Source organism: Lutzomyia longipalpis, chromosome 2 (genome assembly GCF_024334085.1).
Source record: "Lutzomyia longipalpis isolate SR_M1_2022 chromosome 2, ASM2433408v1".
Lineage (NCBI taxonomy): Eukaryota > Metazoa > Arthropoda > Insecta > Diptera > Psychodidae > Lutzomyia > Lutzomyia longipalpis.
Genome location: NC_074708.1, coordinates 148,610 through 166,984, shown reverse-complemented (window position 1 = coordinate 166,984; position 18,375 = coordinate 148,610). Strand labels below are relative to the sequence as shown.

The 18,375-nt window shown below is 33.6% G+C and overlaps 3 protein-coding genes across 7 annotated transcripts in view; 1 reads left to right on the top strand and 2 right to left on the bottom strand.

Moving 5' to 3' along the window:
* The window catches only part of LOC129791160 (ethanolaminephosphotransferase 1), a 245,240-nt gene that overhangs the window by 109,945 nt on the left and 116,920 nt on the right, over positions 1-18,375 (bottom strand). The gene's annotated exons all lie outside the window — the stretch shown is intronic.
* LOC129791159 (sphingosine-1-phosphate phosphatase 2-like) lies at positions 34-2,315 on the bottom strand. The gene is made up of 3 exons (XM_055829182.1): positions 1,674-2,315; positions 1,493-1,589; positions 34-1,074 (listed from the first exon to the last, which is right to left on the bottom strand). The coding sequence occupies exons 1-3, from the start codon at positions 2,204-2,206 to the stop codon at positions 484-486; spliced, it is 1,221 nt and encodes a 406-aa protein (XP_055685157.1). The 5' UTR covers positions 2,207-2,315; the 3' UTR covers positions 34-483.
* LOC129791157 (calphotin-like) overlaps positions 2,748-18,375 on the top strand; it is a 56,455-nt gene continuing 40,827 nt past the window's right edge. The window contains exons 1-2 of one of the 5 annotated variants that reach the window (XM_055829176.1): positions 2,748-2,924; positions 13,620-13,698. The gene's annotated coding sequence lies outside the window, so the exon portion shown is untranslated. Of the gene's footprint in view, positions 2,925-13,619; positions 17,541-18,375 lie in introns of all 5 variants that reach the window. The other 4 variants (XM_055829177.1, XM_055829175.1, XM_055829179.1 and 1 more) reach the window with 4 other exon arrangements.

Sequence of the window (18,375 nt, the reverse complement as noted above, 5' to 3'; positions counted from 1 at the left end):
TTCTTTCTTGTAATACCAAAGAAACCTCGTTGCTGCGGTACATTGCAGAATGTGATTTTATTTGGCATTTTGTGATGATTTTAATATTAATGGAAAAAAAAGTTTTTAGAGCTACAAGTTGTTTGTCTGCTAATTCTTTTTATTCAGTTGAATGGACGTAATAGAATTAAATTAATTTAAAAAAAAATCTTAAGGACAAAAAAATCTGCATGTGATGTTCTTATGCGTGAAAAGGTGCGAGATTTCTTTGAAAAACAAAAAAAAATAATTTCCCATTATCTTTGCACCATCCTCAATGACTAGAGAATAAAGATTAAAGTTTTGATTTATTTTTTTTTCATTGTAAAGAGCAGAAAATCTGCAATGGTATTGACTTTTTTTTCCACCTGGAAGATTTAATTTGTGCATTTTAATTTGCTGGAGATTAAACTCATTCATTCTTTTGTGGAATGCTGATGCGTAAGCTTGCACCTTCCTTTTGGCCTAAATTTCTGTGTAGAAGTCAGGGCGACCAATGCCGAGGAGTTTGAAGAAATTCGGCAGGAGGTACTGGGTGTTGAAGCCAATCCAGAAGTACGTGAAGTACTTGTAGAAGAGATCCACGAGGATTTTGGTGCGATTCTCAAGGGTATCAGGGGATTGGCGCACCTGATCGCGTGACTTCCCGAGAATGGCGCAAATGAAGGCATATGACACGGATTTGGCAATGGCACGTGTGGCAACGATGGCGCACAATCCCAGCACGGTGCGCAAGAGAATTTGCCCAAGGAGGCGATGTGAGGGCCAAATTACGGGATATGGGGGCTCCGTTGTGGGAACCTTCATATCGCCCGCTTGGAAATTTATCCAGGCACCAATTTGGATGCCAACGCACACGGCTAGGCAGAGTGTGGTGTCACCGCGTGTTGGCGTCCATCGATCGGCGCTTGGGTACACCGTGATGAGGAGAATTGAGATCACAATCACCAGCGCTGGGGAGAATTTGTGCGAAAGAATGTGAATGTCTATCCAGTCAACGAATGGAATGAGGGGTAGCATTAAAAGTCCAGTCAGCACCAACCCAGCTACGATGTCCTGTGAAGTGAAGAAAAAAATCCTTTTTTTAATAAATTTTAAGGATTTGTTACTTTAACCACAAGCACACGTGCCTGACCTACACCCAAGCAAGAAGATGATAAAGAACAAACAAAAAAGATAAGTTTTGGACAAAGGTACTTCCCTTTTGATAATTTTGATAAGAAAATTCAATTTCTTTCCAACTGATAACTTTAATGAATACCTTTCTTTATCACTCTAATAAGAATCCCATTCATACCCCAATCAGAAATTATCTAATCTCGAATGGCCAGGTGGAGCCATTTGAGAGTAATAAATGTCTCAAATAAGAGCTCAATGAAGGCTTCCGCGGAGGGCTCTTTTCAACAAATCTCTTTCATATCAAGGGGAGATTTATGAAGGGTTTTCAGAGATTGGAGAAAGGATTGACACTAACCAACACACTGTGCATTCCAAGGTAGATACGACTGAAGCAGATGACAGTGCTCCAGATGATGGAGATCACGATGCCCACTGTGGCTGAGTATTGATACCTACAGGAGGGGATTTGTGTTAATTTATACAATTTAGCGGATGCCTTTGAGTATTGTCAAAACTGTGGGATTTAAATAACTTACCTATCCAGGGTGTAGATGAGCACAGAGAAGGGTATTGCAATGGACACCATAGCGTGTGTTGAGGGCAATCCATATTCAAGTGCCCATTTTTTCTGCAATTTCTGCACAGGATACCCTGGACGGGGGCACCGAATGATATCCTTGAGACCCTGACCAATATACATAACTAATGCCCAAACCATCACCATCCTCCGCCCAACAGCACCGTCAATATTCCAAAACCAGAATGGGATGAAGGAAGCATAGAAGATCTCATCTCCCAGCTCTGTTCCCATAACAAAGAGGTAATACCAAAATTTATTGGTAATACGGCATCTCAGCTCTTCCTCGGCGGAACTACTTTCATCGCCATTGTCGCTCTCCCCTGGCACGGGGTGCTGAACTTTCTCATGCTTCCGTCTTCCGGAGTGATTTTTGACGAGACCATTTGTGGCAGTTTCTGGGACATCCTTATCTTTGTACTGAATACCAAAAAACTCTTGGACTTTAACCACCAATTCGGGGCTCTTGAGGTATTCATAAATATCCCACATATCCCGGTTTTCTAATTACATTTACAACACCATGCACTATTTATTATTAATTAAATTTTAACCCTAACCTCACTAAATACTTTACTTTTTCTCCTCACATTCAATTGTCCCAAAATATGCTGCATCTTCTGTGATTTTTGCAAATTCCAATGTAGTTCCAATATAAAAAAAATGTAGTTTTTGGATTAATTTTAATTTTCTAAAATAGAAATATAATTCTAAGAAATATTCCGGGAGTTTCAAGGAATATTACAGAATTAAAGATTCAAATATTAATTGAATTTTTCATGCACCATGACTGTCTTTATGGGGTGTACGAATGTTCCTTATTCACACAAAAAAACTGCAAGAAAATTATTCTTTTCTTAGATTTTCCTTCCATTTAAAAATAATTGAAAATATATTAAGTAATTTTCTTATTTATTGGAAAAGTCCTGAAAATAGTTAAAATAAGCAAAAAGTCAAGAAAGCGAAGAAAACATTTTATTTTTGTAAACCCCTAAATCGATGAAATTCATCGAATCATCCCTCCAATAGGAGTTGAGGAAAGAAATTGGCTGGCAGTGTGTGATTAATGTTAGTGTGCGTGCACGTTACGAAAAGAAGAGCGTCCTCATTGCTGTTTTCCGCAAAAAGTGCATTTTCCGGATTTTCTCTGTGATTAGACATCCAAATTAGCACCCAGCAAGGGCAGTGGAGGATAAGGTATACAAAAAACGTGAGTAAATGTGAATTCTATGTGTATTTATTCGTTTTTCGTGGGGCACAAAAAAGCACCGAAGCCGGCACGCCGTGGAATCCTGTCAATTACCCCATTCAGACGGGTCGAGAAACTTACTAATTTCACGATTTTTTCTGTTGGTTTTTTTTTGCATTTTATTCGCGTTTTTCGGCAAAATGCATGAATGTTGAGAAAATCAATTCCAGGGAATTTCTTTTTTCAAAAAGATTAACAGGAGAAAATTATTATCTTGATCTAAAATGAATTTATTGAAAATTTTAACGCATAGAATTGCAGTTTCTCTCATTTCAGAACAAAGATCTCGTAAATCTTAATTTTTACTTTCATTATAAAATAGAAAGAGGGGTTGTGTTGTATACTGTACATGTGCAAAATTGCTGCAAATCCCAGGTCAGGAAAAGCACTGATTCCATGGCGAAATAGTGCCGGTGAGGGTTGCGATAGACAATGGAATGGGAAGGCGTGAGTCATGTCGTTGCAAAATGTTGGAAATTTTGCACACCACCTCCCTTTTTCCCCGTAAAATTTGCATAAAAGTGTCTGGAGACGCAAGAAGGCGCCCCTCAAGATTCTCAGGGGTGTACTTTGGCCATACATTATGTACAATATTGTGAGATTTGAGGTATGTACATAATATTTAATTTCCACACATTGATTTTAATCCTTTTTTCCTGCAAAACACAAAAATATTACAAAACTTCTGATTTCTCTTTTACCTGCTTTACCTGTTTGTTTATAATCTTGTTGAAATTCTTATCTTCCTGTTGAAAGATAAAACTTATATCCGAAATCTTCAATTTATCAAAAGGTTTGTACATAAACCTTCCCAGGGGTGTTTTCCAGTTTGTAATTTTCTGCTTTTTTGGTGAATTATAGCAATATATATTAAAACTAGTTCAGGAAATACATACAATATTTCGTAGATATATCTTATCTTCTGCTTGCATCTAACAAACAAATTATTGTTGGGTCTGAAATTGGGCTAAAAATATCCAGAGATGTTGTTAAATACTTAAACACATTTTGGATATTGGAGTTTCGGAACTTTCTGGAAGGCTCCCCTGATGAAAGTTCTCTTCATTTATTGACTATGATGATGGTTTCTGTTAGACTAAACTTTGGCATTAATTTATCATTATTACTGGCAAAATGTTTATTAATATTCACACAAAAAAGGAAAGAGGTAGAATTCTTTATCAAAAAAATAAATAGTTTTCCTTTCTTAAAACACCTATTTAAATTTATTTAAAGGACAAAAAGTTCAAAAAAAAACTATCAAGATCAATTTTTCAGATCCTTAGAATGGTTATTCCGCTAAATAAATTCAACAATAAATACCACAAATGTTTGGAATGATAGTTCCATTGAAGTTGATGTTAAAGTTGAGACGATATGCGTTCTATCTTAATCGATTCCTTTCTCTCCATTTGCAGCAGAAGAGGACACTCTAGTTGAATTTTATTGCCATACTATTTCTCGTATATCTTCCAACCATGTCTATGTACCTTTCTAATTCACTTAACACACAAAAAAATCTTTTTTCTTCCTTCACTCTCTCTCTACCATCTCGGCATGTCTTCTCCATATCTCCACCCTTTGGTGTGATAGAATATTGTCCAAGTATTTTTGCAATACATAAGATGGGGGGAACTTGTTGGCAATATTGGCAACTTTTTGCAATTCAAATGGTTTTATTTTATACCTCTATATACCTATATTTATAGTCCTACATATTGAGAAAATATATAGCATAGAGAGAGAGCATGTTGGGACGAATGGTGAGCAGCAGAAGATTGTAGAAGAAAATAATATAAAACCTGCTTTGAAAGATTGGTTTTTGTATTGAGAAATTTATTTCTGTGTATAAAAAAAGAAACAACGACACCATGAACACCTCAATAGATTGCTTTCATATATTGGCAAAAATTGTGTTCTTTCAACTCCTTCACAACGTGAGCGCCCCATCTTTGAGACTTTCTTTATACCATCTCATTCCCACTCATGTGACTGCCCCTTTGGGGATTTTCTCGAGATTGTCTCTGGGTGTGTGTTTCGTGGATTCATTCCTAGTTTCTCAGTGAAGAAATTAGCCAACCTTCTAACGGGATCCAAACACACAAGATCTCCCGCTCTTTCTCGGCTCTACCATAAGAACCAGAAGAACCCATCGTTGCTCCATCTTTTCTTTTGCTTCATATTTCTTTTGCTATAGTGCGCTGTACATTTCCACTGCAGATGGTGCCCAATGAAAGAGTTTGATGGGAATAAGAAGACTGAAAAAAAGAAGGTGAAAGAAGCACTGCTGAATATTCTGGTTCTTACGACACAACTCTACTTTTTTTTTTAGAACTTTAACCATTCCCTACTATCCATTTGTGATGTGTGCCGTCTCTTTAAATTAAAACTCATTACAACACTTTAAAAAAAATGTTAGAACTTCTTTAAACACACTCTATGTCGATTGATTCAAATCATTTTTCATTCCATCACATTTGCTGTTGTTTAATTTTTTTCTTTAACTTCAACAAGGGAGGATGAGAGACTGAAAAGAATGAAAGTTTTGTTGCGGTCAGAAATACATATATAGGAGTAAAGTTGGAACATTTTGGTACCTATTTGTACAGACTGAAGCAATGCAGATGTTTAAAAAAATAAATAAATTAAAGGTGTTTATTCATTGGTACATGGGAAAATTCGTTTGAAAGATTTTTTGGGGCATGCGTCCTACAGAGATCAGCTAGAAAAATTCTTTAAAGATTATTTTCTAAAATTCATACAATGACGTCACAATATTTGTGTTTTTTTTTGTATTTTTAATAAATTAAAACATAAATACTTCTCAGAAATAAACGACGAAGTATTAGCGTTAATACTTTATGTATTTCAAGAGGTATTCCAATGGTGACGTCATTGTATGTATTTTTTTAAAGGAATTCGTGCTAGCTAAACATAGTAGAAACTAAAAAGTGATTTGTGATTTATGTGATTTGTCAGGAGATTTTTTAAGTATATAAACTCAAATAAAGCGTCTTCAATCCTCATTAATAAGAATGCAAAAAAGTGTCGAAAGCTCCGGTAAAAATTGTCTGGATTTAGAGAAAGAAGTGTCGTAATTTTCTCTAAAAAAAAAAATACAAATAAAAATCTCTGGATGAGTCAACGGAAGAATTAGGATATTTTGGGGGCTCAATTGATTTTTTTTTTTGTATTAATATGGAACACCTGAACCGGGTGAGGGTGTGCTAATTTTTTTTTTTGAAAAATAACAGAAGAGGGAGTAATTTACAAAAGAGAACAACCATCTGGTGGTTTTTCCTTTTTGTATTTTGCATGTTATTTTTCCTCATCATATAACCACACAGCGCGAGTAGAAATATTTCAACTAATGACCACTCAACACAAATTAAGTCCTTTTCATCAACAACACAAATTCACATCTAGTTTTAATTGGTGAATTTATTCCTTTCGCTTGGTAGAATTTTGACTCATTCCGTGTGAAGGGTACTCTCTTCTCTCTATATAGGGCTCTTACCTCTAATTGACGGGCATGCGGGACGGGGGAATTAAAGCGCGCAAGAGAAAAAAAAAGTGCTGAGGTTGACGTACGTTTATTTGGACAGTTGGTTAAATATATACAGACATACACCATCTCCAATTTTTCTCTTTCTTTCCCTCTCTGTGTATATATATTTTCTTTCAAAAAAAATATAAATTGTCACTTTTTTTCATTGTTATTTTCGTCGATTTATTGAAGATAAAAACTCATAAATAATCACATGATAGCGTTTTTCTCGTGAAATGCTGAATGGAAAAATTTTCTTAAGAATTTACTCTGTAAATACTTGTATGGTGTCTCCGAAAAAAAATCACTTGATACTCTATTTGTTATAAAAAATATTGTTAGCAAACAGAGTTGAAAATAAATAAATGATAAATATTTTGATAAAAGAAATTCTATCGATATTTCCATATTTCAGCTTCAATGTTTGTACTGAAAATTCTAACTTTATCTCTCTGCTTTTTTTTTGCTTCTCTGCAATTTGTTTTTATTTAATATAGAAGTTTCTTCTTTTACGTATAGATTAGGCAGTTAGGAAAAGACTCTCGAAGACTCTACAGAAAAATAAAAAAAATAAAAGAAAAAAAATGAAAGTTATTAGATAAAGATGTTAAAGATTGTGGTCACTCTGCTAATATTTCTTCATAGATTGAATTCAAGTTCTGGGAACAAAGATTTAAAAACAATTTAAAAAAATATATATTTTCTAAAATTGATAGTTTTTTTCTTGATTTGTAATTAAATAATTTTTTTGAATTTTAAATTAAGCAAGGAATCATCAAAGAACGATTCTTTTAATTACTATTTTTACGTATTATCGAATATCCACAAAATTTTTGTTATTTTTCATTCCTTAAGGTATTGACTTCCTTGATAAAAGAAATCGCGATAATTTGTAATCATCTGTGGGCACTTGAATATTTTTTTCCTAGAATAAAAATTGATTTTGAAAGTTTTATAGAAAAATGTGTGGTAGTGGCACAAATCTTATTTAATGACGATTAAATTTTATGTGCTTCTAAATGAACTGCAAAATTACCATCATTTGCGAAGAGTGCATTGATAAGGAGTGCAAGAAAAAAATAAATAAATGTGAAGAAGAGCGAAAAGTAGGAGGCAAGAAATGCATGGCATGAGTGGGAAAATGTAGAATAGAAAATTTATAGTGGACTGGCATAATTCCTTTTGCTTGTGCGAGTGTCATAAAATATGGGTAATAATTTTTGGTTTAGTTAAACATTGTTGGGGCGGTTGTGTGGGGGGAGAGACGGAGGAGCTTTCGTAGATAAGATTATTTAAATTGAAATATCTCCACTTATATTTTCCTCCATTCTTCTGATAAATTGCTCAAGATTTTCACTATCGCTTTCGTGCAAATAATAGGGGAACGTGGCCCAATTGCGACCCCCTAAATTCTGTTTCAGAAGGATTGAAAAAAGTCATATTAAAATGAATTAAATCTTCCCAAGTTTAGTACCATTGGAAAGGTCATTTAATAGGCTAACTTTGTTCTATAGATGCAAACATTCTATCTCTTACCTGTTCTGAGTAATAATGGAATTAAAAAAAGTTGCTAAAATTGCACTTTTTCACCACGGTGTTCTAATTGCGACCCCCCGAGTGTTCTAAATGCGACCCCCTTTTTTTGCCGTAATTTGTGGATTTTTCATTAGTAGATCACTTTTATCACTACTATAAATAGGAAAAACGCCATGAATTACACGAAAAAGCCGGAAAATCAAGAATTTATTTTCAATTTTCCCCACATTTGTTTTGACATTTCGCCCTTGAGGTGACTACACGGAATTTCACACACACAGACAATTGCGCACTCACTGACGTAATTCCCAGAAAATCCACGAAAATTCTTCTGAGGAATGCGTAAATTACACTAACTGCACTCCCCTTTGGCTTTAGGAACATTTTCACGGCGAAAAAACTTTCAAGAAACGTGAAAAAATATTGATTTTCCCGAAATCAAAACACAGCGCGGTCTGTGTGAGAGAGACACTTCCACACCACTACACGCATGCCCGACTGCTTTACCGTGGTGAATGGTGGAAATAGACGGTCCGAATTGAAACATTTTGGGGGTCGCAATTAGACCATTCTGCATGTATTACATTTTCACTTAATTACTTAAAATACCTAAAATCTTTCAAAAAATTGTAAATCAAGTAATAAACTAGACCCTCTAAGCTACTGAAACGCGGCATAATATGAGACATAATAGTGGGAAAAAAACTCATATCAACTTAGTTTCTAAAATCAGAAAATGTCGGCCAAGTGCTGAAAATGAATTTTGATTTTTTATTAGTCCTGTTGTGTACCAAATTAATTTATTTTAGGCGCTAACATTATCTTACTATAATATCTTCATAATGTAGTGAAACTAATTTTATAATATTTCGTCATTTACGAGAAAAAGGGGCGGTCGCAATTGGGCGGCGGTCCGATTTGGGCCACGTTCCCCTACCTACACACATTCTTCTTATATTTTGCTTCTTTTTTTTTCTCTCAAATACATCACACAAGATTCCTCGCACATGTTTTTTCATCATTAACGCGGGGCTGTATAAAAAAAAATGTTTTTATGCAACACATAAACATAAATTCTTGCTGATATCGCAAAGTGATGGTAAATATTCAAAAGTGGAGTTTCATTTTTTTTCTATCTTTGAAGGAATTTAATCATATTTTTCGTGTGTCTTTTGGTGTGGAAGGAAGGGGGGAAAATTTTGTAGGAAACATATAAATGCATTGGCTGAAAATGCTGAATTAGCAATAAAATAGACGGAAAAGGCATTTTATGGTAAAATGATATCTAAAATTTTGGCTTCAATCAATTGAAATTATTTTTGAATATAATATTATGTGTTGATTTTTATTTTCTTTGTAACACACAAAATTCCAATTTTCATTTTCAAAATTTATCATGCAGAAAATTTCTTTAATTGAAACATCAAATGTGCGAGGATCTTTTTATCTCTCATATATGTGCGGTTCACCACCTCACCAGATTTATGAGAAGACACTAAAATATTTTCCAACAAAACTCACTCCAGTGTGGCATAAAGAAATAAATTTCACCTTCGAATTGATGTTCACTCCAATGTTCTCGTTCCACATGAGATGACTTTTCTTGTACAACCGCACATTAAATGAGGGGGAGGGAACAGAGAGAGAGAGAGAATATTGTATTGAAGAGTTGTGTTCTATATACATTTTTTTTATTTGTTTTTTTTTTCTCCCTCAATTGAAGTGCATTTTTTTGCGTAAATGGAGGCAACAATATTGATCAAAACGACAACTGAATAAGCACAAAAAAAAAGAAAATTCCATACAGACGAGGAAAAGTTGTAAAAATTGAAAAGTTAAGAATGGCAAAAGAACTCCATTTGACATACTCTATATAATTTATGTAATATATACATACATCTCGTGAAAATTGTTATGAATATTTCCTTAGGGAAAATGGTAATCTTTCTGGAGGAAATATTCATGAGAAAAATATCCTTTTAATTGTTTTTAAAAATTTCAATTTTCCTATGGTCTTCGCTGCATCAGAGATTGAAAAGGGAAGGAAAATTCATTTATTGGAAGTTAAGAGGTTTGTTAAAATTAAGTTTAGAAGGGCTGAAAAATATTTTAAAGTTTCTACAAAAGAATATCAGAATATTAGAGATTTAAAAAAAAATTCTTATAATATGAATCTTCCAATGGGTCTCTATTCTCCCCTAATTCACATTATGTAGAGTGTTTACTGGCCTTCCTATAAGATGGTTAACTTGAAAGGGTGGAGCAAAGTTATGGTATATGTTAGTGCGAAAAAAATAAGAGGAAAAGAAATGAATAAAGTCTCTAAATTGTGATGAATGATGGTTAGTTTTTTGTCCCAAACATAATCAATTGAATGTGAAATGTTCTTATTGTTGTGGTTTTTTTTTTGTGGCTTAATAAAGAGAAACTTTATAATTTTCCACAATGTTTGCCAATTTGATGGAAGGGATCCAAAAAGAGGCAAGGAAAAAAAACATCTATATATAGCACAAGGGGTTGCATGAAGTGTGACGTGTGGGGATATAAGAAGAACTTTGCTGTTATGCAGGGAACATACTACATACATACAGCAACAACGAAAAAAAAGATGAAGTTTCTCGTTCTTCTCTTTCAATTTATATTAATTCGCTTTTGTGTTCGCCCACATTTTGATGTTTTTCTTTGTGATTTATTTACACAAAACTCCTATATAGCGGAATATCCGTTTGAAACCAGTCTCTTGAGAGACTGCTGGATTGACTTTGTATTCTTCCTTCGGCTCCCTTCTTCTGTGAGAGCCCTCCCTGTTGTTCATTATTGCAAAAATAGCAATGTTAGTGTGTGAGATTTAACGAGAGAAAGACCGAAAGAAGTTGCATGAAAAAAAAGATACATATGAAGATGAACTTTGAAATGTTGCAAAGAAAGTCTCTCAAAAGCTGTAGGTATATGTGAAGGGAAGGGTTGATGGTAGGTAAAGTAGTGAAGAAGGTAAAATAAAGGAGGGTTTTGCAATAAAAATATTAGTTGAAGAGAGAAATGGGCAAATTAGAAATTTTTTTCTTTTAGTTTTTACGCGCTTTGCTCGCGCGTCTCTATACCATCATGAAGTTCCATCTTGAGTCGATTCTAATTTTTTGTTTCTGTGCACCATTTCTTCTTCATAGGAGTTGAAGAAAGAAAAGTTTCCAGCAGCATGATATTTAAATAATTGCAATAATTGTTGAAGGTATACCTACCTATGCTAGTTTCATATACAATTGTAAGTTTTACTGTTAGAAAATATACCACCATAAAAAGAGATTACAGTTTGGAGATTATAACGAACATTTTTAGTTTAGTATTATGTACATAGGTATGTTTATTGTAAATTGGAAGTGGTGTAAAATACAACGAACGCTCATGGGCATATTAATGAGAAAATTCACCGTCTTCTTGGCTTTTTTTTTTTGGTGTGATTTTAATCTTTCCTGCATCTTATACACCGTCTTTCTTACTCTCATTGACATAGAGAAGAGAAAAATAAAAAAAAAGTGATGAATAGAGAAAGAAAGGAGGAAAGTGGCAAAGAAATTCAACAAGGAATTAAAATTTGAATTAACGCATATTGTTTATTAAAAGAAAAAGAAAAGAAGAGATGAAAAAAAAAGCGAAAATGGAGAAAATAATTCTCTCCTGAATGGGAATAAAATAAAAATAGAAAAATTCACACACAAGATTGTCGTGATCTCTGGAATTAAAACACACCGTTTTGTAAAGAGCGTGGTAAAAATAAAGAACAGCTGATGAATTGCATTATTTTCATTGTTTGTTTTCATTAAAACTTTTAATGTATTACCTACAATCTCGTGTCTTCATTGTGATTTGCAATTTTGCAAAATGTTTTCATTTAATTTAAACTAAATGTCTTTCATCTTAATTTAATTTAGTTGCAAAAATGAATTATAAGAAAAAAATAGTTAAAGAAATAATTAATTTATGAATTTATTAAGAATTGGGTAACCTATATTATTGGACTACTATTAAAATACATATTGAGCTCTGATCACCCACGTCTTCCACATTATTTATCGCTTGATGAAAATTCCATTGAGATTTATAATCTTCCGGGGATAGCTCAAATATAATGTTGAAGTATAATTAATAAATTCCATTCCAAATAGAGATGACTAAAGCACTATTTCAATGACTGGCAATTTTTTTCTCTTTAACCGAACTATGTCACCTCAAAATGAACCATATATTGTTAATTTTGCTGAATCAATTATCATCTCTTGGAAAAATATTTTTGTATTGCAGACCAATGTATCAATGTTATGTATATATACAAAAGATTCATGTCTATCTGCATGTATCATTATCACATCTTCGCAGTACACAAAGTGCATGTGAGTCATTACTTCCAATGAACGTACATTGAAAAATTTTTAAATTTTTCCACTGAAATTCAGTGGGTAAATAAATACATACATTGGGGGGTCTCATGCAATAAAATTAGCATTTCACTGGAGTAAGCAAATAGCAACAAGAAAGTTCCATCTTTCCTCCTTTTGCACCGACACAAGAGTGTGCAATAAAAGTGAGTATATTTACGGGAAAAATGGGGAGCAAAAGAAACTGTCTTCGATGACTCATTTTCTTCGCAATACACCATCACACTTCCCACTCTGGGTCTCTTCTCCAACATAGTCTATAATATGTATTCTGCTGGAGAGAAAAAACAAACGTCAGAGAGGAAAAAAAGTACATAGCCAAAAACTCTCCTTCTTTTGCAATCTCAGAATAAGCAGCAATTTCTTCCAAAGTAATCACCTCCACTTATACTTTAATCCGTACATTGTTACCTTTTTCCTAACAAATATTATGAATAATACTTCTTCAGGGGGGCTACAGTGTGTGGAAGAAATTATATATAAACTTACCTACCTACATATCGTACTTCTCACACAACAAAAATCATAATCACAGCTCAGTTGGTGCACTCATATTCTACGTGACTTGAATCTTACGTGAGTTTTATTTATTTTTTTTGCAAAGTCACTACACTCAACATTACATAACACATTATTTTCATCCCCCCATTTTTTTTGAATACCAATCTAACCCCCACACCCCCAGATTGGGGCTCCCCTAACAGGGCGTAATATGGAGCGACAGGGTAGAAAGGAAAATTTTATAAAATATTGCCATATGAAAGACATGAGAACTTAATGCTCCCCAACTTGCAAGCTAAAAGCATTTTCCATACTTTTGCTCTTAAATTCATATTTTTCCCTCAATAAACTGTATATGTCGCTAAAATACAAATTAACTTTAAAGCCCATTTTAAGGTATATATACGCATGGAGGTGTCGTATGTTGGCACGAAGGGTGAATTTCCAACAATAAAGAAAATTAATTTGATTGCGAATCACCCTTATTTAACGTTCTTGCACATGATTCTATTAAAGCAGCAAAAGTATACCATATACACTCAAGATGTCTAATAAAAGGGCAAATTTTCTGTCCTTAATATAATTTACTTTATTATTTCTTGTTCTATATCAAATTATTAATATTTTTTTTCTTTACAGATTCCCATCACATTTATTTCCATACCTATATCTTTCTACACGTCTGTGTTTTGAAGTACATATTGAAATTTCCTAATAGGTAAGAAGACATTTTTTTATTTAATATTTATTAAAAGAACATAAAAGAAAAAATATTAATAATTAAAATTCATTATGAAATTCAATTATATTCTATTTGAGATTAAGGAAAGACGATTTAGTACAAAGATTTAACGTGGTGTTTTGCACAATCTTGAGATTTTATCTATCGATATATAGAGAAGTTCTCTTTGTGCGTTTCCTAAGAAATTCTCGCACAAGGTACATACTAATCTATGGACAAACAGAGAAATTGTGCAAACACCCACGCAATATCGTCTCATTGGTCGTCTCTCTTCGTGTTGTTATTTCATGAATTATTTCTATAGCCTCCTGGCTAGAATTTTATGTATACGTAGTATACTTGTGGAACGGATATACGGGGATTTTTTTTCCTTATCTAAAATTCTTCTCTATAACCATCACTTACTGGATATTTTTTTGGAGGTATAAGTAACATAAGGCATAAGGGCTGACAGACCAGACAGAATTTATGGTGATAGGATTTCGAGTGACCAGGAAGTTGTGTGTCATGCATTAGTAAAATAATTTAAGGGCACTAAACGGTAATGTCCAAAGGTATTTTAGGGGGAAGGGGTGGGGGTAGCGAAGAAGGGGTACGAAGGTAAATTCATTCACAAAGTAAGGTCAAACCCTTTTAGTTTGTGTTGAAAGATCCCCCTCAAATATAAGCAAAAAAAAAAGAAGACTTCATTACTCTATTTTTTTTCTGTCGGATATAGACAAGAATTTATGACACATCCGATGGATATCTAATAATCCTTAAGAACAATTTGAACGCCTCTATTTATTCAGCTCAATAGACAAATAAAAGAGACACAAACACACGCATTTATTTACTGTGAAATATTCACCCTAATCTCATCCCTTTGCCGTCTGGTTGAATTGTGACGGGGAGACACTGAAGGGATTCATGATGTGTGGGTGGGTGGGAAGACGAACACAGAAAAAAATAGAAGAAATAGGATATCATGTTGGAAGTATTAAGCCATGGGGCGTGTGTGACACATAGTCCTGCAACTTTCAATGACTCAAATACACCACATATAGCAAATAGCAAGAATTGAGTAAATTCTACTCTTATTTTCTCTCTCTCTCTCCTTCTTTCCTTTTCCTTTTTCATCATCCTTTCCTTACATACACGCACTTACAATTCAGAAAACTTATGTAGTTGGCACTTTAAGTGAATTTTCCATCACATACAAAATCTCTGGGCAACCCCAATGAATCAACAAATTTTATTTATAGTCCTCCACTATGATACATAAGAGGGACAACAACTTGGATTTAATGTGACATGGAAAAGTATATTCTTATACATAATAGTCTCTGTATGTAGCACGAAATCATTTTTATGTTTTCTACTTTCTTTGTCATTTATCTCTCCCGCAATATCCCCTTCATTCTCTACTCTTTTATTTATCGTTTTATCCACTAAAATTGCAATTTTGCACAGAATAATCTTATCACCCTCGCTACACCTTTAAAAGCTCAATTAATGAACATAAAAATTCCACCCTTAACTCCCCACATAAATCATAACATGTTGTATAAAGAGTTTTACGACAAATTTCAACTAGAGAATATTCAATTAAAAATTCAGAAAATCAGAATGAAAATTTTTCCATGTTGAGAATCTTCTTGAAAACTTTGGAGTAGCAAGCATAGAAGTATTTATGTTAAAATGTTTTTTTGATTAACTTACTGTGTGAACTTGAATAATTCTGAATTATGATACAGTAAATTTTCACTATGCTATAATGTACTTTGCACCCGTGTACGTTATGCAAAACTTCTAAAGTTAATAAACTTTGCAAAATGGAAACTTAAACATATGAGAAGCATAAATCCACACAAGTATTTTGCAAAGATTTTTTTTCTATCTGATTAAATTCATTCATCTTCCACAGTTAGAAAGAAGTAAGATTATGAATGAATAATTTTGTATTAATTCACAATTTTTTTCTACGTTGTTTACCTCTTTGAATGTCCCTTAAATATAAAATGAGGAATTATAAAAGTTATCTTTAATTTTCAAGTCTTGGTCTATTAGATTCCTTCTCATCTATTAGACAAAGAAGATTCTTTAAATTTGTACGAAAGGTTCTGAAATTCATGTAAAGACATAAAAATCAAAGGTGTTTCATTTTACCCCGCTGCTCTTTTTTTGCATCAATTCCCAGAATTATCAAAAATCTCAGCTGTTTACTCCTCTTTAGATTTTCTCTCTCAAAGTTGCCTGAATTCTCAAACAATATCACTCTTTTGTGTTTAGATGGTTTAGAATGTAGGTGGTTATTGTTTTTTTTTTATCCTTCTGGGATTACATGAATGTGTGTGTGCTAGAGAGTTGTTTGAAAGGGATAAATTTTATTTGGTAGGAATACCATTGAAACTCTTTGGGACTTATTCATGACACTCCCTCGTCTTAGCTATCCTTTTGTGATGAATTTCCAGAGTGAAATGTCAATTTTGACGAGAATGAATAATGATGATTTGTTTGTGAGTTCTCTTACGCAGTGCTCAATATGTCTTCTCAAAATGGCAATACTAGGCATGCAATATATACCCCATCATTTTTTGTTTTATGGAAATATAAAGAGTGGTTAAGGGAATGGTTTTTTTTCTTATTCTTTTTATTTATTTTTTTGTTATTGTTTTGTATCTCTTCACAGAAGAATAATTGCTTTGTGCAATTGCTTCTGTTTTTGTTTTCTCCTCTTCTCGTTGGTATCTTCTTTGGTGCTGGCTCGATATACCTACTACCTCAACCATAGTATGTGTGCCTACTATACCATAGTCGTTTGGCTATCTTCTTGTGGATGTATAATATACTATAAAATGTATAATCTCATGTTTGGTGGTCAGAAAGCAGCGCAAATGCGAAAGAGTTTGCTACAAAACAGGGGCTCTCTCGGGGTGGCAGCAGCAGCAGCAGCACAGGCAAGAGCAAAAATATAGCAGAATTGTATGTAGTTCTACTGTAATAAAGAGCGCACAGAAATATTGGATGGAAACCGGACGGACGCTCTGCTGGCTGACTTTCCACCACTTTGGTCGCCGGTGCTTCAATGCTGCTCACAGCCAGAGCTCTTCTACAATGTTCTCGTCGTAGTTGTATATACTACATACACCAGCCAGCCAAGAGAGTAAAACGGAGAGGGAGTTCGCCGTACCGAGTCGATGGCACACGGGTTTCATTGTGTGTTTGGCATTCGAGCAGACAAGAGTGATTTTTGTAACGAGAAAAAGGAGCGAAAATTTTCTCTGTGTGCTCAGAGTTTTTGGTGTGTCTGGAGGAGTTTTTGCTGAAGCCGGTGAAGAGCTTTTTTCTTGCAAAGAATCAAAGTTTCTTCTCTTTATCAGAACTAGAGGGGTGCAAATCATATTCATATTAATAATAACGAGTTGTGTGTTCTCTTATGTGATCTCACAAATTTTCTTTGCACCTTAATTGTGTGTCCGTTAAAATTAAAAAAAAGAAGTAAAGAATAGTGTTGATGGTGCCTGTAGGAGTTACAATTGTATTTCTCTATTCTTTCATTGTTCATTGAACCAGACCACAGAGAGAGAGAGAATATTGTAAAGTGAAGAAGAATTTCTTTTAAAAAAAAAGGTGTGAACACTCATTTTCCACCCAGACAATTTTGTGAAGTTTTTTTTTTTTTTAAATTGTAAAAAAAAGTGCCTCGTCCGTTGAAAAATTTAAAAAAAAAGCAAGAAACGCAGATTTTATAGAGAAGAAAAATTGCGTTATAACTGTTAGAGTGCTGGATTAATTGTCTTTTCAGACCGAAAAACATTTTCTAAAATATATATTGTGTAAGTACCTCCTAAAAGTTATTTTTTTAAAGCAACATTTTATTGTTCATTCTTCCTGTGACTCATGCATATAATAATTTTAGATATCGCAAGTGACTACATGTAGTTTAATTTTTTTTCGTCTTCAGTACACTTTCTTCCTTAAAAAAAAAGAAACGAAACTCTCGGTACTAAAAAAAAAATTAGCAGTTTTTATTGCATTCCACAACTTATCACAAAAGTGCAATAAAAAAAAAGATGACAAAATAGGGGAATTTATTCTTGACGCGACAGTAATTACTGCGCAAAGCAATACAAGAGAGACACAAAATGTGAAATAGTGCCCACGAAGTTTTCAACGCCATTATTGATAAAAAAAAAGAATTTTGGAATGTGTCTTTGGTGGGTTGGGGAGGTTTTCCTATCTATGTGAGAATTTCATGTTTGCTCTCAAACTAAAAATGATAAAAAATATCATTTCCGATGTGAGCGATGTGAGTAAACTAAAAAAAAAGAAAAAGAATACCGATTAGATTCCAAGAGGCACAAATGGTAATGACAAAGTACCGGCTTTTGCGGCATTTTGTGCAATGAAAGACAAGGGCGAGGCATTTTGGTTGAAATACTTCGAGTTGGTGTACCTTCTTTTTGCGAATTTAATCTTTATTAACAGGGGAATTTTCTTACTATTTGCGATGCTTAAGGTATCTACCCTGTAGGTCTTTGGTCAGTCATAGCCATTCTGATCAAAGAATTTATAGTTGTGATAAAGAATTAAACTTTAATCAAGGTAAATATAACAAGTCCAGTTTAAATTTTCTTAAATCTAATTTAAAAAATAGTCATACCTGACTTT